The following is a 27,351-nucleotide window of genomic DNA, read 5'->3' on the forward strand; positions in this document are numbered from 1 at the left end:
GCGGTCTCCTACCCCCAAACTGTGGTCTCCTACCCCCAAACTGCGGTCTCCTACCCCCAAACTGCGGTCTCCTACCCCCAAACTGCGGTCTCCTACCCCCAAACTGCGGTCTCCTACCCCCAAACTGTGGTCTCCTACCCCCAAACTGCGGTCTCCTACCCCCAAACTGCGGTCTCCTACCCCCAAACTGCGGTCCTTGGGGTGCTAACTCTCTGCATGTCATCTCTTAGTTCTCAGGCCTCTTTGATATCCCTGTGCCACCCATCCTTAAAATGTCAAGTCCCACCTGCCCGCTCTAACCGCTCTAACCGCTCTAACCGCTCTAACCGCTCTCTGAAGTTAGTGTCTTTGATGTCTCAATTTACATCCTCCTCTCATCCTGTTTCTCCTCCTCTCTTCCTCCTCACGCCCTGTTTGTCCTCCTCTCTTCCTCCTCATGCCCTGTTTCTCCTCCTCTCTTCCTCATGCCCTGTTCCTCCTCCTCTCTTCCTCCTCATGACCTGTTTCTCCTCCTCTCTTCCTCCTCACGCCCTGTTTCTCCTCCTCTCTTCCTCATGCCCTGTTTCTCCTCCTCTCTTCCTCCTCACGCCCTGTTTCTCCTCCTCTCTTCCTCCTCATGCCCTGTTTCTCCTCCTCTCTTCCTCATGCCCTGTTCCTCCTCCTCTCTTCCTCCTCATGACCTGTTTCTCCTCCTCTCTTCCTCCTCACGCCCTGTTTCTCCTCCTCTCTTCCTCCTCATGCCCTGTTTCTCCTCCTCTCTTCCTCCTCATGACCTGTTTCTCCTCCTCTCTTCCTCCTCACGCCCTGTTTCTCCTCCTCTCTTCCTCCTCACACGCCGTTTCTCCTCCTCTCTTCCTCCTCACACCCTGTTTCTCCTCCTCTCTTCCTCCTCACACGCCGTTTCTCCTCCTCTCTTCCTCCTCACACCCTGTTTCTCCTCCTCTCTTCGTCCTCACGCCCTGTTTCTCCTCTCTTCCTCCTCACACCCTGTTTCTCCTCCTCTCTTCCTCCTCACGCCCTGTTTCTCCTCCTCTCTTCCTCCTCACGCCCTGTTTCTCCTCCTCTCTTCCTCCTCACGCCCTGTTTCTCCTCCTCTCTTCCTCCTCACACCCTGTTTCTCCTCCTCTCTTCCTCCTCACGCCCTGTTTCTCCTCCTCTCTTCCTCCTCACGCCCTGTTTCTCCTCCTCTCTTCCTCCTCACGCCCTGTTTCTCCTCCTCTCTTCCTCCTCACGCCCTGTTTCTCCTCCTCTCTTCCTCCTCACGTCCTGTTTCTCCTCCTCTCTTCCTGCTCACGTCCTGTTTCAAGCTACTCCCCAATAATAGATTCTTCAATAATTGAGCCGTACATCTCGACACCTTCATGAATACAAACGACCAAAACAGGTTCAAACTGATGTTCCAATCTGAGGCGGCAAAAGGGGGGGCTGCCTTCACATACAGTATGCATCAGTGTGTGTGTGTGTGTGTGTGGGTGTGGGTGTGTGTGAATGAACCTGTGTGAGATGTTTACCCACAGGGAATGTCCAAGTCTTCTGAGGAGTCTTCCTCCTCGGCCCTGGCACTTTGTCCATGTCCTCTTCCGTTACCCTCACTCTCCTGCTGCACCCTCAAATGTCGCCTGAAATATCACACAGGCAATGGAAGAGTGATGTGTCACTCCATGGAAGAGTGATGTGTCACTCCATGGAAGAGTGATGTGTCACTCCATGGAAGAGTGATGTGTCACTCCATGGAAGAGTGATGTGTCACTCCATGGAAGAGTGATGTGTCGCTCCATGGAAGAGTGATGTGTCGCTCCATGGAAGAGTGATGTGTCGCTCCATGGAAGAGTGATGTGTCGCTCCATGGAAGAGTGATGTGTCACTCTATGGAAGAGTGATGTGTCACTCCATGGAATAGTGATGTGTCACTCCATGTAAGAGTGATGTGTCACTCCATGGAAGAGTGATGTGTCACTCCATGGAAGAGTGATGTGTCACTCAACTCGTGTTTGATCTCTTTTTTCACTCTCTCTGTCACCGCTGTAACACTTCTCCCTTTAGCTGGAAGCTCTCGTTGTCTGTGCGTGCTGTGGGTGATGTGATGTAACCCCCAAATGAAGTTTCTTCATAACATGACTGAACATTTAACTCTGCTCCATAGGGGGGAAGCGTGGGGAGAAAAAAAGACAATTTTAACGGAGAATAAACCCTATGGACAGAAAAAGAATAAAGTGATTAATGTTGTGTTATATTTTAGTTTTTAAAAATAACTTAATGAGAATCCACATGTTCTTCCAGAGACAGAAAATAAGCAAAAATTCTGCTTCCAAAAGTGTGCGCGTCCATGTGTGTCTGTGTGCAGGTGTGCGCATGAGAGACAGGGAGAGAGAGCACAGCATGCATACCAGTGGATTTGTGGAAGGCTGTGTGTGTGTGTGTGTGTGTGTGTGTGTGTGTGTGTGTGTGTGCGTGCGTGCGTGCGTGTGTGTGTGTATTTGTTGGGGCTTGCACTGCTAAATAAAAAAACTGATGAAAACAGCATTACCCTTGATAATGATAATAGGTTATTGTTAGAATGTATTGTGTTGAAGGGAGCTGCAGACTTGAGGGGGTCACTGAGGTTAAGCTCTCAGGCAGTGTGGCTGGCAGCTGGCAATAGATTGAGAAATTACATGGCGATTGAATAAATAAATCATTCAGAAACTAACTGCCCCAGTCAGCCAGGTCAGCAGCTGTCTGCAGGTCAGCAGCTGTCTGCAGGTCAGCAGCTGTCTGCAGGTCAGCAGGTCAGCAGCTGTCTGCAGGTCAGCAGGTCAGCAGCTGTCTGCAGGTCAGCAGGTCAGCAGCTGTCTGCCAGCAGCAATCTGTGCAAATGACCTGGAATAATTATCTCAGAACACACGTCAAGTTTTCACATTTTTGCAGTTTTCTTTACAGAGAGCACTGACTGTGGGTCAGTCTTTTTACAGAGAGCACTGATTGTGGGTCAGTCTCTTTACAGAGAGCACTGATTGTGGGTCAGTCTCTTTACAGAGAGCACTGATTGTGGGTCAGTTTACAGAGAGCACTGATTGTGGGTCAGTCTCTTTACAGAGAGCACTGATTGTGTGTCAGTCTCTTTACAGAGCACTGATTGTGGGTCAGTCTCTTTACAGAGAGCACTGATTGTGGGTAGGGATGTCAACGGTTAACCGTTAATCGATTAACCGTCGCTAACGTCGTTGTTCGGTTATTGCTGTCGGTCTATCAGTTAATATATATATATTTTTTTTTTGTCTATTTACTCAATGAGCTCATGCCCAAACAAGGCGTGTCTATTTAGATGCTGAAATGTTAATGCTTTTTGTGTTAGAAATTCTAACACAAAAAGAATTTGTGTTGAAATGTTGATGCTTTTTGTTAATGCTTGTTAATGCTTTTTGTGTTAGAAATTCTAACACAAAAAGCATTAACATTTCAGCATCTAAATAGACACGCCTTGTTTGGGCATGAGCTCATTGAGTAAATAGACAAAAAAAATAATAATAATAATAATATTAAAAAATTATGAATTAACCGATAGGTTAATCGATTATTAGCGTCGGTTAATCGAAAGTGAAATTAACCGAAAATTGACATCCCTAATTGTGGGTCAGTCTCTTTACAGAGAGCACTGATTGTGGGTCAGTTTCTTTACAGAGAGCACTGATTGTGGGTCAGTCTCTTTACAGAGAGCACTGATTGTGGGTCAGTCTCTTTACAGAGAGCACTGACTGTGGGTCAGTCTCTTTACAGAGAGCACTGACTGTGGGTCAGTCTCCCTCTCGTTTTGTTCACTGCTGCAGACAGAACCTGAATGTGACCTCCCCCAACTCTCACGTAGACTCTTGATAACGTGGATGAATGACGACACACTGGAGTCATATGATATCTAGGAGGGGAAACACTTTTTACATTCCATTGTTTTGGTCTACTGTATGTGTCTGTGCGCGTGTGTGTTTGCACTGTGTATGTGTGTATGAGTGTGTGTGTGCACTGTGTATGTGTGTATGAGTGTGTGTTTGCACTGTGTATGTGTGTATGAGTGTATGTGTGTGTGTTTGCACTGTGTATGTGTGTATGAGTGTATGTGTGTGTGTTTTCACTGTGTACGAGTGTCAATATTTGAATGTTTGTGCGACTGTCTGTACTTCCTGTGATTCCCTCTGTGTATATATCTTCGCTGAGTTCTATTTTGCCAGTTTATACAGAACATTGTTTACTGTTTATATTCTGTATGAAACCATACAGATGTACAAAGAATAAGTTGTGATTTTTTTGCCTTGTCCCCCCCAGTTGTCAGATTGCTCTAAAATAATCACTGCACTTGTTGAATACAATGCTGGAACAAACCTCTCTTCATAGCAGCGTTATTTGCGTTTTGTGCCGCCTCCGAGGTCGTCTTCTGGGAGGAGGCAAATCTGTTCATACGTGAGCGCTGAGTGACACCAACAAAACCCAGATCAAAACATTGTCCGTCAGCGGGACAGACAGAGGTGTTCGTTATCAAGCGGATCCTCTCCCCGAAAACGATCGAAGGGCGGCTCCTTGCGGACGCTGCCCCCAAAATGCCCCCTTGTGCCACACATGCTTTTGTTTGGCACAAAGTGTGGTGTGCCTTGTCGGCGCCCTGCTCTCCACCATATGTGCTCTGTCTGTCACCAAGCGTCAGGGAGAGAGAAAGGTGAGACAGAAGATGATCCTCTCTGTTAGCTACATCTCAGGTCAGAGCAGAGCATCCCGAAAAGATCTGGGAACACCAGTCACACAATCCCTCTTTCCTGCTGGCTCTGTTCTGTGTGGCGTTATTCTGAGTGCTGCTGGCAAAGCGTTCATTCCAACGGCTCATTGTAGGACTTCAATGCCACCTAAAATGTTGGTTAAATAACAGTCAGGGTTTGAGACTTTTTTTGCTTTGGATTAAACTGGGCTCAAATTGTCTTTCTAAGATAGTCACACTCTTCACTGGTCAAATCTTAGTTGAAGACACACTGGTCATTTTGACTGGACTGCTCACACTTCTGATTGAGGGAATTCTGTTGGGGGGGATTGCTTGAAACATTGAGAGGTTAACCAGCAAATGATGAGCTGTAATGGATATAGTGTAAAATATGATTGTGAAGTAAAGTATGTAAGAAGCTGTATGTAAAACAAATCATCAGTATTAACTGAGGGTGTTGATATCCGTCTGTCCTTGGTATCTCTCAGCTCCCTTTTCTCTTTGTAGTTACACATTAGTGGGGTGCACAATGTTATATATCAACCATTTATTTTTTTGAAATCTGTACAGTGTATATAGATATATAAATGTGTATATAAAAGGAAGATGCTACTGGGACTGTTGTGATTTCTTTCTAACGCTTATGTGTCTTATTTCCCCTTGGCTATATATTTGCAAACCTGCTGCAACAAAAGGAGGGTCCCAGCAGCTGTTCTGCACCCAACACCCACCAACCATGCAGCTGAAGAGACACGCAGCTATCTACAAAGTCACAGGAGAGCATGGCTGCACACTCAAACCCAGGCGGCTTACTTTGATTTTTGGTGTTGATTACCAGCAAATTATTCTTTTATAGAGGTTTACTCACGAGGGCCAACTGATAAAGTGAATTAATTAACACATCATAATTAACCTACCATTATCTACCTAACCTACCATCTCTCTCTTTCCCTCTCAGCTCAGGCATGAAATAGGACCTACATTTTAAGGGAAACTACAAAGATCTTTAGACCCCCCCCCCCCCCCCCCATGTTTCCTCCACTTGCACGACGCTTGAGCTAAGTTGCGACTAGAAACTCTGCTCTCTCGCCAGCAGTGTGACTTTGTGCGGCTCCGCCCTGGGCTCCCGGGGAGACGAGATGAAGGCTGGTGATGGTGGAGAGGAGAACAAGAGAGAGAACACAACATAAGACTGGGATTCCAGGGGAGCGGAGGGTGACGGCAGGGGGCTGACGATGAAAGGGAGAGCTGTCACGACACAGCGAACAGCGGTGGAGGTGTGACAGGAGCGCAGGTCTAGAGATAAGCAAAGTGGGCGCGCGCGTGGGCAACAAACGATGCAATGCATGTGGAGGCCACAGGGGGCGTCATTCTTGAGGGGGAGATTGTGACAGACAGCGACGTTCCCATGAACCCACTCTCAAAGGAATGGTAAAGCATATGCACATATTTAGACACATAGGTAATACTATATATATATATATATATACAATGTGGGCTTTTTTAATTGTTATAGACAAGAAGATGTCTTTAATACTGGACAGATGGCAGGAGAGAAGCACACAGAGGGGAACCCTTCTGACATCACTTTGGTCTATTTTGAGGACAGCTGAGAACATAGGCTCCAAATGAGAGGCTGATGTCGCCTTGCTCAACATATTTTGCTTCTGTTGATGCACATCAGAAGATTTTGTGGACTTGGAATTGTAAGGTTTCTCCAAATTGAATTCTCCGCATATTCATGATCTTTGAATGTTACTTTATGCTTGCATGGGGTTATTTTATTATTTCCTTTTCTTTTTAACAGAGTGGGTTAAAAAAAGGTGAAATACTCAAAACGATCTCAAGCTTTGCCAGAAAAATGTCAAATCTTTGACGCTCGACATCTCAGAACTGCACTCCACTCAGATAGCCCCTTACAATTCCAAGCTCACGGTTTGTATTTATCTCAGGCTGTAGAATAACTGCTTTATTTATGTAACATTTGGGTCATGAGTACATTATAATTCTATGGTCATACACAAGCAGACAGAGGGCTTGTCATCTGTATTGAGATTCTGTGCACATCCTCTGGCCAGAGGGCACTTCCCTTCTGCTCTCAGAACAAGTTCAACTGAACTGACATGACACACAGCCAGGCAAGACAATGTCCCCAGAGTCAACATGACACACAGCCAGGCAAGACAATGTCCCCAGAGTCAACATGACACACAGCCAGGCAAGACAATGTCCCCAGAGTCAACACACTCTGAACTGACATGACACACAGCCAGGCAAGACAATGTCCCCAGTCAACACACTCTGACACAGCAGTGGGTAGAGTTAGAGAAGGAGATATAACCTTGTTTACATTGCTGGGGGGCAAAAATATCTAATTTAATTGGAGACTTGGCTTGACAGTCTAAAGAATTTGACTAATGCTCTCTTGTAAGCGCAGTAATAAAACAGACTGCATAGCCTACAGCCAGCATTCCTTGCATGCACACTATGACATGCACAAAAATAAAGTTATTATTTTTGCACCTCACAGATACATTTTTGACATCCCTAGAGCCATTCTCAACCCAGTCCAGGTTCACTTGTCAGTGACTCAGACGGATGTTGAAGAATGTCGTCCTTTCACATTATATTGTGCAACATTGTCTTGCATAAAAGCAGCCGCTGTGTGGAGTATAATAAACTTCATAGGAGGTGACCCATCTGTCAAGAGATTAGTGATCAGCAGGTGAGGCACAGAAAGAGATCTACTTCCACCTGGTGGTCATGTATTGACACTGCAGTCAACACAATCTCCATTATGTAACGTGCATTGTTCTAATCATAGCATCTTCCCCCTCGTGCTATTCCACCTTATGGTATGTGATGATGTATGTGTGAAATGATTCATTAAATACTCAAAAATAGACATCAAGTACAGGATCAACATTTATTAATAGCCCGCAAGCATGGTAATCAACACTGTGGGTGGGTTATGAAGGTGAAATTGCATTCAATGGCCCAGGTAGCAGCAGTCTGTGAGAGGGTCCACAGGGCCCCACAGCCTCATTGGCTTTCCTTGTCCAGGTACTCCAAGTTGGGGGCGTCCAACCTCTGTTCATGGTCGCGATTCTTTGTGAACTCCTTTAGCAAATCCATGATCTCTCCTTGGTAAACATCTGGAGTGGGCTGGGCCTCTGGAGGAGGAGGAGGAAGAGGAAGAAATGTAATAATTTTCTGACTGGCATAACATCCAAAGCCACTGTGAAACCCTAAAAGAAAACCTGGTCCACCTGAGACCAAACACTGCATTCTGGTCATATCTCTGAGGACTCACCTGCCATGATTCCCCCTCTGAACTCTCTCTTACGGGGCATTAAGAGCTTTTCATTGATATGGCATCATGTGTAGGAGTGTTTCATTTTCTATTATGGATTTCAAAATGGCAAGTTCCATCTCAATTAACAAAGTATCAAACTAAGTGCAGATTGGCAGCAGTGAAAGTTCAAAGGAAGAATCATTTTTCTTCCCAGAGTTGAGCAGCCAATTCGATAATGAGGCCCCGTGGTGAAGTTAGAGCCAACAGGAGCACCAAAAAAAAAACATCCAATAGGATATGTGAACAATAACTGTCGACTGTGATATATGTAAGACTGATTAAATTGAGCATCAGCCCTAAAAGTTGTCTATTTACAAAATTTTAAAAAATCTTCCTGCATGACTTTTCCTGCGTATAGAGGTGTATTACCCCCTGAATTCAAAATAGATTAGATTTTGATTTATTGTCAGCCACAACAGCGCAGGGAGGGGGGGCTTGCTCAGATCACAGCTTGATGTCCATTACACACCTGTAAAGTTTACACACCTGTAAAGTTTACACACCTGTAGTAACGTTTCATGACGGCATCTTGCAGTTTTGTCGATATTGCATTCAAAAAATCTGTCCACAGACAGGCAGACAGGGACTTAAACACCTGGCAAAGTACTCAAAAAGGCTTCTGGGGGTAGTTCCCAATAAGGTTCCTCCAAATTCCCTTAAATGGCCCAAAAATAAATGTGGTCATTATCTAGTAAGCCTAATTTGAAACACTGTGTGTCAATATAACAATTTCAATAAATCTGCAAACATTTCTGAAATCATATTTTCACCTGGTCATTCTGGAGTATTTTCTGTGGATTATTAAGAAAACATCTCAGAAAGGTTAATCTATTTTGGATTCACCATCACACCACACCAAAAGGTCAAGGGGCGGTTGAAGACTTTCTAAAAGCACATGTCCAACTCACCTGTTTTCATCATTTTCATGATCATGGGGAAAAAGTGGTCCTGGAGACACCTATTGCAAAAGGACCTACCACAGAAGCACTTTTGACTACTTTGCCAGGTGTTTACATGTCTCTCTGTCTGTGGACAGATATTGTTAGCATTAGCGCGATAGCATCAGAACCGTGCAAGTTGCAGTCACAAAACTTTACAGGTGTTATGTTGACATCAAGATGAAGGTTGAGTATGAAAATGGCTATGACCCCATCGCAAGATGTCTAGTTTTTTACATGTTCTAAATATTCCCGTGACTTCAAAAGTAATGTGTTCAGCATGGGAGTGTCATCTCCTGGGTTGAGATCCACTGTGCCACTCCAAAAACATGTGGACCACATAGTTGTTAATAAACAGGAATATTTCCCCTCACCTGTTGCCCAGTAGTAGATGTCCCAGTCGTTGCTTGGTTCATTAATCAGTCTGTCATATTGTAGCAGCTGGGTCTCACTCATTGTGTTCAGGTACCGCTTTGCGAAAAGGCTACAAGGAAGATAGAGAATTTAATTTGACCATAAGCATGCAGAATTATACCCACAATCCACATTTGAAGCATGGCATCCCTAGTTAAAACAATCGGGGTAGGATACTAAAGTATAATTCATTTTTCCTTTCTAATTGAGACATGGAAAATGGTCAAAAATGAAAATTGAAGGATGAAAAACAGTAAAAAATAAATAAATTGAAGTTGAAAATCAATTTTCAAACCGAATCGAAAAACACAAACAATCAAAGTCTGACCCCATTTTTTCATTTTGGCCATTCCCTTTTTGATCATTATTCATTTTGGATAGGAAAAATGCAACATTGGCGGGACAGGGACAAGGATGTAAGAGTGCTAGACATCTCAAAACTGGATCTTGCAACTAAATACCCCCACTCTCCCCAAATCTATGTAAAAACTGTGCAGGAAACGGCACGGTTTACCAACCTCAGCAATATGCAGTTCTCCAACATGCCCCTCTTACGACTCTCATAGAGCAAGCGGCGCCTCTTGATGTCAATGGGCTCTCCTCTCTTCTCCTCCCAGGGGGGCAGTGGAATCTCAATCAGGTCCCCCTTGCTGTCCTCCGGTGCCTCTCCGCGGTAACCACGACGACAAGGTGATATCAGCCCGCTCACTGATGCCCTCCATGCTGCGTGCTTCACCAGCTGACCAGCAACAAACACAGTGACGTCAGCACTAGATGACCACGTAGCCTCGGACATCACATTCCATTACAATTAGAAGTCACAGATTGGGGCTACAGGACCAAGCACTAAATTTAGGCCGAAATATGGCAGTAGACATTTAAGAGGTGCTATTATCAGAGTTTAGCAACACCAACTAGTAACTAACTACATAGGACAGACCAGCTTTGTAAACCCAAGTAACTTTTTTTCTATACGATAAGGACAAAAAACAGCCAGTGTGTTGAACATTTAATGACCACAAACAACACAGTGGACATGGACAGGATTGTTACAATGTAGATTTAACAATAGTTATTATAGAGAGCCAAAGTGGAACGTCACTTCCTGCTTCAGCACTGTACCAGAGATTTTTATCCGCCATTTATTTTCCCATAGACATTTTGTAAAATGCTTATAAAAATAGTTTTACTTGTTCAAACCAAATGGTACAGATATATTTAGAAACGGGAGAGATCGTATAACATTTAACTTGGACCAAAACGTAAAAGAAAATGCGGGTTTAAAGAAAATATTTTAACAATTATGTTTTTGGGTTTTTTTGGGACCGAGTGAAATCTTCTATGGTCTCTCCCGATTCTAAATATAGCTGAATCGTTTGGTTTGACGAAGTAAAACTATTTTTATAAGCATTTTACTAAATGTCTATGGGAAAATAAATTGTGGAAGAAAATCTCTGGTACAGTGCTGAAGCAGGAAGTGACGTTCACTTTGCCTCTCGACGTCCCAAAAACGGGGAACAGAACAACTCCCAACAGCTGCCAAAGGAGAGTTGGGTAATATTAGGCTGCCTTTACATGGTGAAACTTTCAGGCAACTAGTTGCAGGTTGCAAATTCATAGTATTCCCATGATGTCATTATAGTTTAATGCAAAAATGAAAATTATGTTTAATAACATAATTTTCATGCAACTTCACATTTACACAAAAGCAATTAAAAAATAATCAAGTCTCATGCAACACTTGTTTCACTAAAACAGTTTGGTAATGTTTCATCTGTCATATTGTTTTTCCTTTTCTCTTGATACAGTAGTGGAGAGTGTAATTCGTTCATTGTAACTTGCATTTTTGTATCGTTTTCTAGTTGGACATTAGCCCCATAACGTGACCCTGCTACTGTACTCCGTATAATAATATACTCGTAGGCTTACAGCAGTCAGGGTCACACAGCCTTCCAATAAGGGGGAAAGGCTGTTCAAAACGCGCTCTCCAGTCAGGAGACGAGTGGACACACATTTCCAACACAGTAGAAAGTTGAGAACTGCAAAACTCATATTTAACGCTACTCACAAGAATGCATAGCAAGCTAACTGTTTCGAATTACATTTATCCAACATAAAATCATTTAAAGTCAGTCATCATCCCGTTTAGCGTTACAGTTGACTAACGCTAGCTAACGTTAGCTCTGTGCTACAAACAACAAGCTCGGCAAACAAATGCCCTGACAATAACTGTATGATTACTCACTCTTTTCGCAACAACAGAAGATAGCATTTTAAACGTATTAACGTTAGCACCTAGCTAGCTGCGGTGTAGCCCTACGGTGTATCCACCTTGACTGACCGGATGCCCGAATGCCAAACAGGGCAGATCCAAACAACGTCACAAAAAGAGAGAGAGCAAAAGCTACACCAGATTTAACACCAGAGCACTTTAAGAGAGACACCCCAACTTCCAGTCACTTTCTGTATCCGTGCCACGGAGGTTTCGCCACTGACACGCCCCCTGGTCCGCCAATGAAGTTTCATACCATTGACAGACAGCCAATCACAAGCCGAGAATCACGCCCATTTAGGAGACCGGAAGACAGCCTGGAGTGGGGTGTCTCTATTATAGATGTCTCTGGCTACACACACTGACTGACGCCATATTGGTTAGGTAGCGCGTGTGTGTACAAAATACAAATAATAGCGTTGATGCCGCTCCACAATAGTTGTCGTTTACTACCGAGTTAATTCATTTGTAATTATCATGTACAATTAATTTAATTATATTTGTCCTCCCCACAGAATAAGCGACGCTACGCATGGGAACCAACATTTTGTGTGTTGTTGTTAACCGGTAAAATATCGCCAACGCACTCAAATGTTAGCGATAGCCATTTAGCGTTAGCTGGAAAACAGAGCGACTCTACGGTATTCGGGAATTTACTGTTTATGTTATCACTAGGAAAACGTGCATGCAGATTATTTCTTGGCCGTTGCCCTCTTAACGTAACCAATAGTCTTCTTATCGTTATATTTTACGATTTCCATTATTTTCCGTGGAGCTAAAAGAAATAACGTTACGTTAGCGTTGACGATAGTTAACTAGCGTTAGCTTGAACCAAAACATGGCAAATTATCTCTATTAGATATTAACAGTGCACCTATTGTTGTTATGCATCGCTGATTGCTACAGTGTGCATGTGCCAGCTGCATTGAAAATAACTCAAACAAAGCAGCCAGCTCCGTGCTAGCTCCTACATCAATTTAGGCCTTCAAGGATGGCTGCTGCACGACCTGCCGCCCAGAAGGACTTCATAGATCTCTACGGCGACCTCAATCAAAACGATGAGGTTAGTAACGTGGGACCTGTGTTGGGGAAGACATCGCAGAAAATGCACCAGGAACCGTATATAAAGTTGGTTATTTGAAAAACTATTTGGACGTGGACTTAAGACAACCGCCCATTTTCGCACAATTTCATACAATCTGTGATGTGGCTATCAAGAAATATGATGCACCTAAAGTTACATTTCAATATATAATTATCTAAGTTGAGAATAAATAGTTCCAGTGGTTCTCAACGTGGGGTCATTGAGTGGGTCCCCAGCAAACTGATGAATTGTTACACATTATATTTACAAGAAGTAAACACAATTAAAGAATGTAGAAGAATGCCTCTTATAGATTCGTAGGCATATTTTGACATAATATCATGTCACACATTGGGAGCATGGGTGACCCTGGTAGGATTCATACTTCTAATGACAGTGGTATTGCCATGCTCGACACATAATATACAGTAGAATGTAATGTGTGTATATATGACTGTTGCTCATTTCAATCCCATAGGATGGTGATTTTGACAAAAGTGCCGAGGCAAGCGACCTTTATGATGCTGTTTTGACCGGCACAGTCAATCAGGCCAAAAAGGAAGGGCCTATGAATTTGCGCACCCCTGCCCCTGCTGCCCCTAAGGAGAAACCAGCTAAAGAGGAGGATAAAACACCAACACCGAACACCCACATTGGAGGAAACTCATTGAAGAAACATGTTTTAGTCATTGGCAATTTCCCCTGGGTGAGTCTGAGTCGCACACGAAAATAACTTTTTACCCACTCCCACTTGAGTTTCTTAGTGTTTGTTGTTAACACTCCAGTCCTTCTTTGAGTTTCTTAGTATTTGTTGTTAACACTCCAGTCCTTCTCTCATCCTCTCCCTCTCAATACATGTTGCTACCTCCAGTGGACATCTGACAGAGACCTTATTTCCCTGGCCCAAACTTTGGGTGTGAAGGATGTCACAGAAGTCAAATTTGCTGAGAACAAAATCAATGGCCAGTCGAGAGGGTGAGTAAATATGGAGATTTACTCACAGGATTTACTCTTAGGACGCACATTCCCTAGACCAGTGGTTCTCAAAAGAGGGTCCGGGGACCCCTAGGGGTCCATGGCACTTTGCCAGGGGGTCCGCGAAAAGTTTTCAGGTATTAAAATAAAAACCTTTTTTTGTTGCAAAAGCTTCATAGTTCAACGAAAAAATTGTATGCTTTAAATCTAAAATGGTTCATGGATTACATTCTAATCTAACAAACCTATCAATTTAAAAGTCAAGCATGTTACCGTGGAAACAATTAAGCTTAGCCCAAAATCACAAATCAGAATGAGGGTACCCCCGATATATTTTCTATCTTGTAAGGGGTCCTTGGCTGAAAAACATTTGAGAACCTCTGCCCTAGACTCGTGGAACAGCTTCTGACACAGCTGAAATTAGCAAGGGGCAAAGGCAAAAATCCCTCAAGAAACCTCTGAATGCCCATAAAAACAGTGATCAAGGGGCAATAATTGACCCTAAGATTTTGATAATTTTTATTTTCATTCAATTGATTTAATTTCCATTTCCATCTTTAACTCATTCTCCGGCACAGTTTTTCAGAAAAAGTCACTGGCCACCGCCAGGGTTTTTGATAATTTTCCAAGACCCACAGAATATTTTCTTCTATGACTACGTAAAGACTGAATATCCCAAAAGGAAGAAGAGAGCCTCAACTTTCATATGAAAATTTTTTTGATTCTACCTTCATCCGTCCTTTAGTTATCGACACCTGAATGTAGGTTGTTTTCAACAAAAACAGCAGTCTCTGACCAGAAAGTGGAGGAAATGACATTTTTGTAAATTAAGTCATCTTCACGGCTCCTGACCCAAATAAATGTCTTTGATGGTGGATACTGAGCAGTGTTACACTCAACTATGAACCCCATAATGATTTTGTTTCCCCTTCCGATCAAACTTGCCCGTGGGCACAGCTTTTACCATAACACTTATTGCCGTCTGATGACGTCAATGACGGGGAAGCATTGTCTCTTAAATGACGTTCCATGACGCCAATGGCAGAGAATGAGTTAAAACACACTCGGGCTCAGCACTTGCAAACAACATAAATTAAAACACTTAATTGAGCCAAGATAGCCAGATATTGCTCTTTGACATTCTTCAGACTACACAAAATACATAAAAGGTCCCCCCCATAAGTTCTGTCTGGAGACATTTCTTTCTTTCTGACAAAAAAAAAAGTGCGGGATATACTGTAAAACTCCCCCAAACTACTGGATCTCTGAACTATCTCTTTAACCAAATCACATCTCCTTTTGATAACTAATGTAATAGCTCATATATTATTCACTTCAATTCACTGAGCCTCCCCTGAAACTGCTTGGATCCCGAGCCCCCCTCGGGAAACAGTAAACAGTTTGCGCAAATGCGGCTGTCGTCCACTCCGTCAGAAGTGTGTTGCCGTGGTTTTAACCTCGGGTCCTTTGCATTTACTATTTATCTTGAAAAAACTAAAAGAAAAAAACTAAAAATTTTGCTTAGTTTCCACAATATGGTTGTTGTTTTACATCCCTGCACTACACCACTTCAATCAAGATTTACAGTACGCCCAGAAAAGATGTGAATCCACGAAATTTAGACTGTTCTCCCGTTGAGTTACTGTTTAGAGAGGCTGATTATAGGGGCCCGCGCTACCGCAGCTGACCACTGCGAGGCGCATTCTGTTTCCAAAAATGGCCGGAGTGTCGTCTCTTTCCTTCCATGCTCTTTGATGGCGTGTGTTCTCTTCTTCTCTTGTTTTTGTGACATGGCGTGTGTTCTCTTCTTCTCTTGTTTTTGTGACATGGCGTGTGTTCTCTTCTTCTCTTGTTTTTGTGACATGGCGTGTGTTCTCTTCTTCTCTTGTTTTTGTGACATGGTGTGTGTTCTCTTCTTCTCTTGTTTTTGTGACATGGCGTGTGTTCTCTTCTTCTCTTGTTTTTGTGACATGGCGTGTGTTCTCTTCTTCTCTTGTTTTTGTGACATGGTGTGTGTTCTCTCCTTTCCTCTGTAACACAGCTTTGCAGAAATGATGGTATCCACAGAAGAGTCATTGAGGAAATTGTTGGAGAAAATCCCAGCATGTCACGTAAACGGGGAGAGGGTCAACTGTCGCATTGCCTCTCGCAAGAACGTCTGTTTCTTTGAGGAGATCGCAAATAAACGTAAGAACATATCATGTCAGAACATCATTCATATTAATCATCATTATGCAAAATTGACATATGCAATCAATGACTATGCTTCCTTTAATTATGAAAACAATGTGCTCTCTATAGGTATACCCCTGCGTGTTCCGAAGGACTCCCAGGACTCTGAAACCATGGAGAAGATTCCCACATTATTATCGCAGGAGTCCGGCCCTCCGCCCATACACCCCATCTTCCCTCCACACCCACACCCTTTTGCAAACAGGTTCCCCTCACTCTCCAGTCCTTTCCCATGCCACCCGCCTCCTCCCTTCCCACTTCCTCCTCCACCTAACCTCCCTCCACCTCCACCCGCCCACATGTTTCCCCCTCCGCCCGTCCATGTTGCGAGCCAGCCGCCTCCCAGTCTGCACATCAACCCGGCGTTCTTCACCCAGATCAACGACAGCCACAGCAGCAACGCTTACAGCCACAGCAGCAACGACAGCCACAGCAGCAACGCGTACAGCCAACACAAGTGAGCAGCACAGCCCCTCCTTTGCATCAGTATATTCATGTTCAGACGCGGGGGGTGGGCCAAATTCTTCCGGGTCGTGTTAACACTTCCGGCGGTCACGCCGCCAAATACGAAAGAACGTCAGAAGAAGAGAGTTGTTTTTGTAGCGGACAGTGCAGGGGGTAAAATAAAGAACGTAGCCTACTACTTTGAGCTCGGTACACAGCAAGCGAGCGAGTATCCACTGTTAGCCAGGTCAGATAACGTTATCTTCGACAATGACAAGCACTTTCTTGTAAAACATACCTGGACTCCAACAAAGAAAGCTTCAGAAGGTTTTCTGTCCTCCGAGCGCAGCTCGAGCCACTAACGTCTATAAGACCCGCAGACGTTAACGTAATTCCCTGGAATGCGAGAATTAACGAGCCAGTTACATGGCATTGCATTCTTAGACATTGCCATTTGCTTTTATTTGGTATGTTACATTAGGGTTGTCAAAAGTATCGATAGTATCGAAAAGTATCAATACTGAAAATTTGAATCGGATACAATACTCATTTGCAACAGGTATCGATAGTATCGAAAGTATCAATACTAAAAAATTTAAACGGATACAATACTCATTTGTCATTTGCAACCGTTTTGATACCATCAGTGCTTTCTTTGAATAAAAAATCACAGATTTTCCCCTCCCTATCATTGGGTATCTGTTGCTTCAACAAGCTAAATGTGTTCTGATGGCTAGATCAGGGCTAATCTGCTGTCTAAATTCAAAGTTTTATCAAGCCTAGATTATGGAGAAGTGTGCGTCTGTCTGTCCATCTGTCTAACTTTATTTGTATGCTTTTTAATGTGTCATCATCCCCCCTTCCCGTGGTATTGAAAATGGTATCGAGTATCGATATTTTCCTGGGTATTGGTATCGAAGTAGAAATTCTAGTATCGTGACATCCCTATGTTACATACAATTGGCTAAATTATTAGTTAATTCAGAGTTAGATGATATTGGAGCAGCCAGCCATTTTATTTTTTATTTATTTTTAGCCGGAAGTCGTCACATGACCACACAACCGGGTCAAATGTAGTGGCTACATAAGGTGAATATATGGGAGCTGGGGAGCTGCAGGACGGGCAAGTAGCGAATATTGCAAACTGCAAGAAACATGCAATTCCTTTTTAATAGGATACGAATCAAGTTTATTGACACCCTTAGGGAATTTGGATCATTGATGTAGCAAAAGACAAGGATATGGATAAGCATACATGAAAATATAATCAATATATGAAGATAATAGTGCAAATAGAATTGTATTGAATATAATACAACAAATAGAACATATTGAAAGATAAGGATTCAGTGTCTTTGTCATGTGTAACACTTATTACTTAAAACAGTAATGGATTGTTTGCAGTACCAACAACTTCTATGGATGGCCAAGTAAGTAAAGTCATTTACTGTGGTAACTGATGTGCTAACTTGCTTTTTGCAGAAACAAACAAACTTCAGATGGAGATTTTGAGGAGCTAATGAACAGGAATAAAGCTGTTGCCAGCAGTGCCATCACCAAGGCCGTGTCTGGAGCCACAACTGGTAAGTTACAAACCGCGCCGTGGAAGACACATGTGGCCTTTCAGATTGTGGTATTATTGATGAAGAAATGACCTTACAGTTTGAGTTAGTCATTTCCTCTAACCCACCACAGAAGTGGGAAATCACAGCAGGTTTGATCAAAGCCAAACCAAACAAGAATAGCGAATATGCCAGTATCTGAATGACATATATATATATGTACAGTATATATATATATAATATGCCAGTAGCCACATCTCTTTTAGACGGTGTAGGGAAATGACTGCTCCCTTTACTGGCAGGGTGGGCCTATTCCTTATTAACACGTTCACTGCCGTGGACGAGATATCTCGTCAAGCAGAAACCAACGGTTGACTGCCAATGACGAGATATCTCGTCCAAAATTTTTTTTTTTTTTTTTTGACGGTGGGACGTCGATCAACCCCTTTTACATCGAGGTATTGAATGTGTATAATCTATTTTACCGACCCACTAAGTGGCGACAGTGCTCTCCAGACGAGAGAAAGCCAAGCAAAAACAGCCGCGTGAGCAAGCCATTCTCATGAAAATGGATTGGCGAAAACGCTTTCGCTTTCGTGCAGGGAGCTGGCGGTGGGGGATTGCAAATTTGCATAATAGATTATGGGTGCAACACACTTTAGTAGGAGAGAATGAATGTCCGCACACCGGTTAAGCTCCCATAATTTAATAATTGAAATAGCGCAACGTTTCGACCCCACACGGGTCTTCTTCAGGCAATCAATCAACAAAGCACAGACAGGAAAAAGGCAGTTAATATAGCTGTTCAGGTGATTAGTTAATGGTAAACACCTGCCCATCAGCTGATCCGGCCTGTACAACAATTTTTTTTATAAAATTGGTTTAAAACCCCAAGAAAGGGGCATAGGCTACATTCAACATATCACAATATGAAAGTTAATAATACATTAATATTTCCATCAATAAACCACACCCTTGTTGCAGAAAATAAAATAAAATGAGGAAAGGGGAAAGACAACCAACAGCCAGTGAGCTGAGCTTAAAGGGACAATTCACACTTTTTTGCTTACTTCACAAATTCACAAATGAATGCACAGACCTCAGCCTACCATATTACAGAAATGGTTTTATATCAAATTCTTCATTCAGTCCATGAGGGGACATGGTGTTTAAATAAAATATCCAAAATGTTTCCCGTTGGAGGAGTCTTTTATCATGATCGCCACCTCTAGGTGGTTTTTGGACTCTCTCCACCCCAATATACCTCAGGGCACTGACATTATGACCGGCTGCTTTGAAATGAGCAGCAACTGGGCTGCGTTCATCCCCGGTTCTAATGCAGCTCCGGTGTTCACTGATTCTGGTGCGCAGGGGTCGCGTCGTCTTGCCTATATAGGCTAACCCACAGGGACAGCGGATAAGATACACAACGTGTTCGTACTGCATGTGATGGCCCCTTTAATAGAAATGTTCTGGCCAGTATGTGGGTGATTAAAGATTTTACATTTGTGTGTGTATGAACATTGTGCGCAATTTCCGCACCGGTAGTTACCATCTGACATAACTGGTAGGTCTGTGGTTGGCTGGGGGCGCACTTCATTTTTAACCAAACGGTCTCTCAGGTTTGGCGCACGTTTAAACACCAACATTGGTTTTTCTGTCAAAACTGTTTTTAACTTGGGGTCCGACTCAATAATGTGCCAGTGCTTATTGACTGCTTTTCTAAAGTCAGACACCAGAGGAGAATACTTAATACAGCACATAGGAGATTTTCTAAGATCTTTTTTCCTCTCCTTAGGTCTTAGACATTCTTCTTGTGTTAACTGGTCAAACCGCTGCTTGGCCACATCAATCCATTCTTGCTTATAGCCTCTATTGAGGAATCTATTAGATAGGTCTGCAGCCTGCGCAGAGTAGTCTGCGTCCTCACTACAGATTCTACGTACCCGGTGAAATTGACTGATGGGTAAACTTTTGACCAGTGGTCTCGGATGGAAACTGTCCCCACGTTATATAGTGTTACGGTCGGTGGGTTTTCGAAACAGATCAGTTTTAATACTCAGTCCATCTTTGTATATCTGTACATCCAGAAAACTTATGCGATGCATGTCATATTCTAACGTGAACGTCAGGTGTTCATTACAAGAATTCAAATACTCATGGAAACTCAATAATTCCTCCGCTGTGGAGTCAAAAATTAGAAAGATATCATCAATGAATCTTTTGTAGAATAAGATTTTTGAGAAAAAGGGATTGGCTGGGTTTAATACATTTACAATTATTTTTATTTTTATTTTTTTTATTTACATACAATTATTAAATTATGGGAGCTTAACCGGTGTGCGGACATTCATTCTCTCCTACTGAATATCACGCCTTTTGCCCTGCACCTGGATGAAGGTGGGATGTGCACAGGCCTACTTTTGCAACACACTTTAGCCCTTTTCCCACATGCGTACCGGAAAATTACCTGTAAGTCAATATCGGACATTTCCCTGAATTTCCCTTCACACCTCAACGTTCGCATGTGAGAATCTAGTCGTCAAATAGCCGGTATGTTGGGGGGTGGGGTGGGGTGCGGCGGAGCGGGCGGGGGAGAGTGGCCTGGGGTCTGTGCTGCAGGCCACTGAGGCCAGTCAGAAAACAACAACAAACACACATGGAGCCGGCGTCCACTCTTTTGATAATATTGCTGATGCGCTTTTTCCTCAAACGTAGACAGCGACGCAGACAAATTAAGGCGAAAATGGAAAGGGATATACGTGCGAACAGAAACAGATTCATGTTCGCCGGGGACAGATCATGACAGTGTTATGTACCTCTGCGCTGCTGCGTGAGACTAGAGCCGTCTGGAAGCGAGAGAGACCAGGAGGGAATTTATTTTGGGAAGATGCTCTGAGCAATTTTGACGACGTGGAATGGAAGCGTCCGTTCGACTACGTGCTGAGTCTGGTCCGACCCGCACGCAAGATCACCCGGTGGCGAAAACCACTGGAAGCGCGTTTGCGACTGGCAATAGTCCTTTGGTGGTACGCAACACCAGGGGAATATCGAACAATCAGCTGTGTATTTGGTGTTGGACTGTCTACTGTGTGCATTGCAACCTGGTCCGCGAAGTCACAGCCCACTGATAGCGGAAAATGACTGGACCCCTTTCTCACCTGTCTGTCTATCGCGGCATACCGCTCTTCTGACTTGCTCAAAACTGGTGAAATGGCCGCGACGACGGGGTCGCGCTTATACCGGCACGGCGCCTTTCCCACATGCAGCCATTTGACCACGTTCCGGTCATTTTGCGGTACAAAGCGCATGTGGGAAAAGGGCTTTTGAAACACGCAGCATAAATAAGACCAGAATCGCAAAAGCTTCATCAAAGCTCTCAACCGAAACCCCAAGAAACGAGCGAGCCCATCCAGACTCGCCCAAAGAGCGGCCGCCAGCAGACAGGCAGCAGCAGCAGCAGCAGCAGAAACTCGCTTGTGACACGCCCGCTGCAGAGCCAGGGAGGCAGGAGGAGAACACACACGGAGGGAGGAGTTTGAAGGAGAGGGGGGTTTCCTGCTGTTATGGAGGAAATTACTGTTCAAAACTATTGTTTAGATGTCTGACGTCTTACTGATGCCAAAAATGAATGGTTAAAGTGACTGTTCTATCGAATTTCACAAAAAGCCAATTATCTCAGCTTAAATTTTCAGATGCTGAAACCATGCTGTATTCAAGTGCTAATGCCTACATAACTACCGGTACTAACTCTACAAACTAACTCTTTTAGACAGAGAAAGCACACATTCTATTACCGTAAATTCCGGACTATAAGACGCACCGGTGTATAAGCCGCGGGACCAAAATTGACTATTTTTTTCTTCTATAAGCCGCACCGGACTATAAGCCGCGGGTGTTTTGATGTTTAATTACCATATGAAAGGGTTCGTGCACAGAGAGGAATGTCGGGAAAGAGATCGCTGTTTGGGGAAGCTCCCATTTATTAACATTTCAACAAAACAAAACAAAAGTCAGGTCACTAATCCCCAGACAAAATCACACAACAATAGGCTACCGTATATGTGCAGCAAACCTGTAACCAGAGAAGTCAAGTCACTAATCCTCGTCTTCCTCTTCTTCCTGCGTACTGAAACCACCAAAGTCCTCATCTTCAGTGTCGGAAACGAACAGGTTCAGGGTGGCTTCGTCAACCACTCTCCTCTCTCCTTCAGGTGCCATGGCACGAGTCCGATACCTCACGAGTCCGACACCTCACGAGTCCGAAAAAAGAGGCTAACTTCCCCCAGACCCTAACCCAAAACCTAACCTCTCCCACCCCCACGCCTAAACCTAACATCCCCCAGACCCTAACCCAAAACCTAACCTCTCCCACCCCCACGCCTAAACCTAACCTCCCCCAGACCCTAACCCAAAACCATGAGGTGTCGGACTCGTGAGGTATCGGACTCGTGAGGTATCGGACTAGGGGGCAGTCCCCGTGGCGTCATCCTCTTCATCCCGCAGCAGTCCAGCGTTTTGGAACCCGTTGGTAATTGTGGATGTTTTCACACTCCTATAATATTCCGTGATCTTCCTTTGTGTGAATTCGCCGAAGTTTGTGATTTTCTCCTGATAGTCGGGAGGGAGTTGTTCAGTAGTTCTCCCCCGGACGGACAGTCCCTTTTGCCCAGGTTACGCGCGGCTGCTCTGTTTGATCGGCGGCTGCTCTCTTTTAATGCGAGATTGACTGCTTTCAACTTGAAAGCTGCCTCGTGTGAATTTCTGCGTACCTTCCCCATGGTAAGTGAGAGTGTTGCTTCTACTGCTCGTCTTGTTGTGAATATTCCTTGATCTTCCTTTGTGTGAATTCGCCGAAGTTTGTGATTTTCTCCTGGTAGTCGGGGGAGGGAGTTGTTGCCCGAGTGGCCGTTTGCTTACCGTAATTACCATATGTAAGTGGTCACGCACAGAGGGGATTGTCGGGAAGAGATGGCTGTTTGAGGAAGCTCCCATTTACCGTATTACAACATTTCAACAAAACAACATAACACAACACCACCGTTGTTTATTTTTACAGTGCACACAGTGTCCGCGGTGTGGTGAAAAGAGGGCAAGAGAGGAAATTAAAACAGAAGTGGATTTATAGTTAGAAAGAGTGCTAAAAAAGAGAGATTTTTTTTTTTTTTTTTTTTTTTTTCTGAAAAAATCCATAGATAAGACGCACCGTTATATAAGCCGCAGGGGCCAAAAAACGGGAAAAAAGCCGCGGCTTATAGTCCGGAATTTACGGTAGTTCTTTTGAGATATTTTGTGTTCACAAAATCTTAGCAGAAAATAATCCTCGGCTGTTGAAAGATGAGCCAGAATCCTCAAAAAAAAACCTTGGCAGAAGCTACCTACAGTAAAAAAAAAACGGCTGGCAGTGAATGTGTTAAGATAAGATAAGATAATCCTTTATTCGTCCCACAAGGGGAAATTTCAGTGCTACAGCAGCAAGTGGACAGGGTTAAAAAATAGAGACAGCAACATAATAGCACGTATAGTCAACAGCAGTAAAAACAGAATATAGCAATTACACAAGTAAAAATTGCATTAAAAAGTACAAAATTACATTAAAATAACAACCTATTATTGGCAAAGAAAAAAGAAAATCCTCTTGCTGACCACTTGGCCACCCCGTTTAGGTTAGTTATATCCATTTTCAATCTTTGGGTATGCACGGATGTTTGAAATGTTCCTCATCTTCATACCCAACCAGCTCACAGCTGGGATGTGTACATTGTAGTCATATATATTTATATATCCCCACACACACACACACACACAAAAATTATTTGTCTACATAAAAATGATCAATGGGACCTTTAAAACGTCACTGAAGTGCTTGACCACCATACAACAACCTGTCTGTTCCTTCTGCAGGAGACTTGCGGGTGGCCATGGAAACTCTTTTGACTGCCATCGCGGTCATTAAGCAGTCCAGAGTGTACGGAGATGAACGTTGCCAGGCCCTGGTCACCTCACTCAAGGACTGTCTAGTCTCCATCCAGGGCAACTACGGCTACAGGTTTTTATATCATTGATGCATCTTATTGTCCTGATATATATATCATATATATATGTATATATGTATTCAGCTGAAAATCATATTGCTCCCACTATTTTCCCCTCACACTTTTTATACTGTCAGAGTTCAGATGTGTAAAACACGAGCAATGTCACAATGTGTCTCTGCAGGGAGGGCCAGCGTTCTTCTTCATCGCTCAGAGAAAGAGAGCGGGACCGGGGTCGTGACAGAGAGCGGGAGCGGGACAGGGAGCGGGAGAGAGAGGACAGGGAGCGGGAGAGAGAGCGGGACAGAGAGGATCCCTACAGCTGGGAGGCAGCAGGAGCGTCTGGAAGACAGAGAGAGAGATCCTGGAACGGAGAGAGGGACAAGGACCGCGTGCAGGAACGGGACAGGCATAGAGAAAGCCGAGACCGATACCGCTAGCTTGGTAAGCGTCCACCTCGTTATATTACTTCTGGTTTTAGATCATCCTCACCAATCATGTTTTCCTTATTACATACCATATTTGTGTCTCTTTGTATCTTGGATCAAATGATGCAAACCTCTTTCAACCCTGCTTCGCTTAAACTTAAGCCCTATTCGCATGGGACTTGTATTACCTAGGGAACACACGTGATTTAGAAAGTTCCCCCTTCCACACACACACACACAAACACGTACATCTGTGTTTCGTGCAGCACATTCGCACAGGATTAGCCAAGTTTATATTTCACTTCAATTTACTGACATTATCATCTTTATCTTTATTGTTTATTGTTTATTTGAACAGGGACAGTACACAATAAACATATTGCATACAGATATGATGTGGCTGCAATTGGTACCGCCAGTGCAAAGTATTTACTAAAGTAAATGACCAGATGCGCAGGTACTTAATTAGAACTGCGACTAATTAGGGGTCAAGCACAATAGCCCGTTAGCAGCAATGTAGCCTAATGATGGGCCCAAAAAAAGCACAAATATGGGAGTGTTTGTGACGGAGAAAACCCCAAAGAGCTGCAGAGAAGAGACACTTTACCAGTGTGTAAAAAGTCACTATGGAACCACAAAGTGAATGCAGTTGGTTTTGGGCACCAGACACGCAATTTAGTGGAGGTATAAAACACTGGTCTGATGTGAGGAGGTGAGCAAAATGCTTACAACAAATAAAGCCAAAGAGGAGCCTTGACTCCCTTGGGAGGAGCAGCAGGAGGCTGACTGAGACAGGCACCAGTGTTGGAGGCATGGAGACCTGGTGAAGGTAAGGTTACAAGCTCGAGAAGCCATGCACACACACACCTCTCCACTGTCATGACAGTTATTACGCACATGTTTTTAGCTGCAGTGTTTTCATCAGGACAATGTCGCAGAGACGTTGCCTCCATAAGTGTCAGCAAATTCAGAGAAGAGTCTGTGACTTCCTTTTTCTGTATATATATATATTTAGCCAAGGCAAACTATTAAATATTGTGTGATCATTTCTAGTGTGCCTCCTTGCATGCTTCGCGTTATTAAAGGAAAAAGAAAATCTTTATTAACGAGGAATGTGGAAATGGCACTCAAAATTGTATTGCATCCTTCTCGTGAATCTGGCAAATGTTTCTTTTTCGTTTGACTTTTTGTCAAGATTGTGAACTTCTCCTACATTGATTTTGAACTATAGTATTTCACATACATTAGATCTAGAACACAACAGAATGGACTCATTTCCTGGCTCTGGTTAGTTTGCCACACAGGACATCATGAAGCTAAAGTCATTAGCATACAGAAACAAATGTTACAAGCTGCTCAAGTGACATTAATGATACAGTAATAACAGCGCACCATCCCCATAACCTTGAGAAACCACAAACTGAGCAGTTGTTACCAACCTTAACCAGATAGGATGTTAAGACTCCAATCATGCACTGGATCTTCTCGCTCGTATACAACGTATAATATGGCAGAAGAATACATACCGTTTTCTTGTTTTATCAAGGGAGCCAAAAAATGTTTCTACAATGTATCGTTTCAGTATATGGATCTAATGCGATTGTATGAGATAGTATGATAGTGAGGTAGAGTAAATAAGAACACCAGGCTTCTTCTACAGAGCTTTAAGATGAATACAAACAGTGATACGAAGAACATGGAGCCAAAACCAACAAATGCCTTGCAGTTCAGAAACTTGAATGTACTGTATCAATACTACTTTGTAGAAAGGGTTACTTTCAATCAATACAAATGTTGATATTATCATTGCATAAGCACAGAAATACCATCTTAGAGGTTGTTCTTTACTGTGATTATTACAAGTTTGAAAAGTGTGTCCTTTTCTCCCCAGACCTGGCCTTGTCTCCAAGTGTGAAGCAGAATGAAGAAGACAGGACTTTTTTTTCTGCACCAAGTTGTACAGGCATCTGGGATTATGGAGGAACTGATGGTGAGACTGACATATTTCCAATGCATTTCATTGTCCTCCACTCGTCTATGAGCACACTTGGACTCTTACCTGTTTTATGAAAAAATGTGGTTGGAAAAGTCAGTTTTCCATACTTGCACGCGCAGGAGACCTTGATAACCTATGTTATACTGTACAGTGTAATGTCTTCATCCCTTTCTTTTGTATAAAGATTAAATAACATTCCCCGAAAAAAATATAATTTGAGTGTGATATTTCTTAAGGCATTAAACCGTTTTGTGGCATTTGCATACAGGCACACGCAAATGTGTTGCACAAAGTGTCTATGAAGAAGACTAGTTGTGAACTTTTGAAACTGTATACATACTGTAGAGGTATTCCAAATCTTAACGACTACCTGTTGCTAATCAGTGATGATTCTGATGCTGCCTTTGTACAAATAGTACTTTTTTCCGAAACACACAATGTAATAAAATATCGGTTGAATAGTTACACAGGCTGTTTTCAGTAGCTTTTATGCCATTTTTGGTAGATAACTGCCCTCGAAAGCATAGGACTCCTCTGAGAGGAACCACATGAACTTATAAAATGTGTAATCAAATGGTCATGACAAAGTAGTAAAGTCGTTTAAAAAAAATTGTTTTCATCCAATGATTTGTGTGTGTCTAGGTCTCTTATTTCCCCCCAGAAGTTTAAAATAGACATTACATCTCAAGTTAAAATCAAATGTAAATCTGGAATATGAAATACAGCTTTGATCATAGCAATTTACATGAAGCATTGTGCCTTCTCCAAAACAGTGAGATGTTGCTTTACCTGCTGCCACAGCACATTGGCAAAGAGATTAAAATTATTATTTTCGCCTCAGATCCTTTTGATACTTGAGCTGGACAGATAAACATCACTGTTTATCTATCGTGTTC

General features: G+C 43.2%; 2 protein-coding genes across 2 annotated transcripts; one reads left to right on the top strand and one right to left on the bottom strand.

Moving 5' to 3' along the window:
- Positions 1-7,641: 7,641 nt before the first annotated feature.
- sdhaf2 (succinate dehydrogenase complex assembly factor 2) lies at positions 7,642-11,781 on the bottom strand. The gene is made up of 4 exons (XM_083662217.1): positions 11,673-11,781; positions 9,946-10,166; positions 9,388-9,497; positions 7,642-7,893 (listed from the first exon to the last, which is right to left on the bottom strand). The coding sequence occupies exons 1-4, from the start codon at positions 11,697-11,699 to the stop codon at positions 7,763-7,765; spliced, it is 489 nt and encodes a 162-aa protein (XP_083518343.1). The 5' UTR covers positions 11,700-11,781; the 3' UTR covers positions 7,642-7,762.
- Positions 11,782-12,111: 330 nt separating this feature from the next.
- Positions 12,112-26,976, top strand: LOC310799501 (cleavage and polyadenylation specificity factor subunit 7-like). The gene is made up of 9 exons (XM_083662094.1): positions 12,112-12,762; positions 13,262-13,489; positions 13,655-13,758; positions 15,800-15,945; positions 16,060-16,447; positions 17,917-18,017; positions 23,901-24,045; positions 24,216-24,475; positions 26,351-26,976. The coding sequence occupies exons 1-8, from the start codon at positions 12,691-12,693 to the stop codon at positions 24,469-24,471; spliced, it is 1,440 nt and encodes a 479-aa protein (XP_083518220.1). The 5' UTR covers positions 12,112-12,690; the 3' UTR covers positions 24,472-24,475; positions 26,351-26,976.
- The last annotated feature ends 375 nt before the right edge of the window (positions 26,977-27,351 follow it).

This window comes from Poromitra crassiceps, assembly GCF_964638095.1.
Source record: "Poromitra crassiceps genome assembly, chromosome: 28".
Taxonomy (NCBI): Eukaryota; Metazoa; Chordata; class Actinopteri; order Beryciformes; family Melamphaidae; genus Poromitra; species Poromitra crassiceps.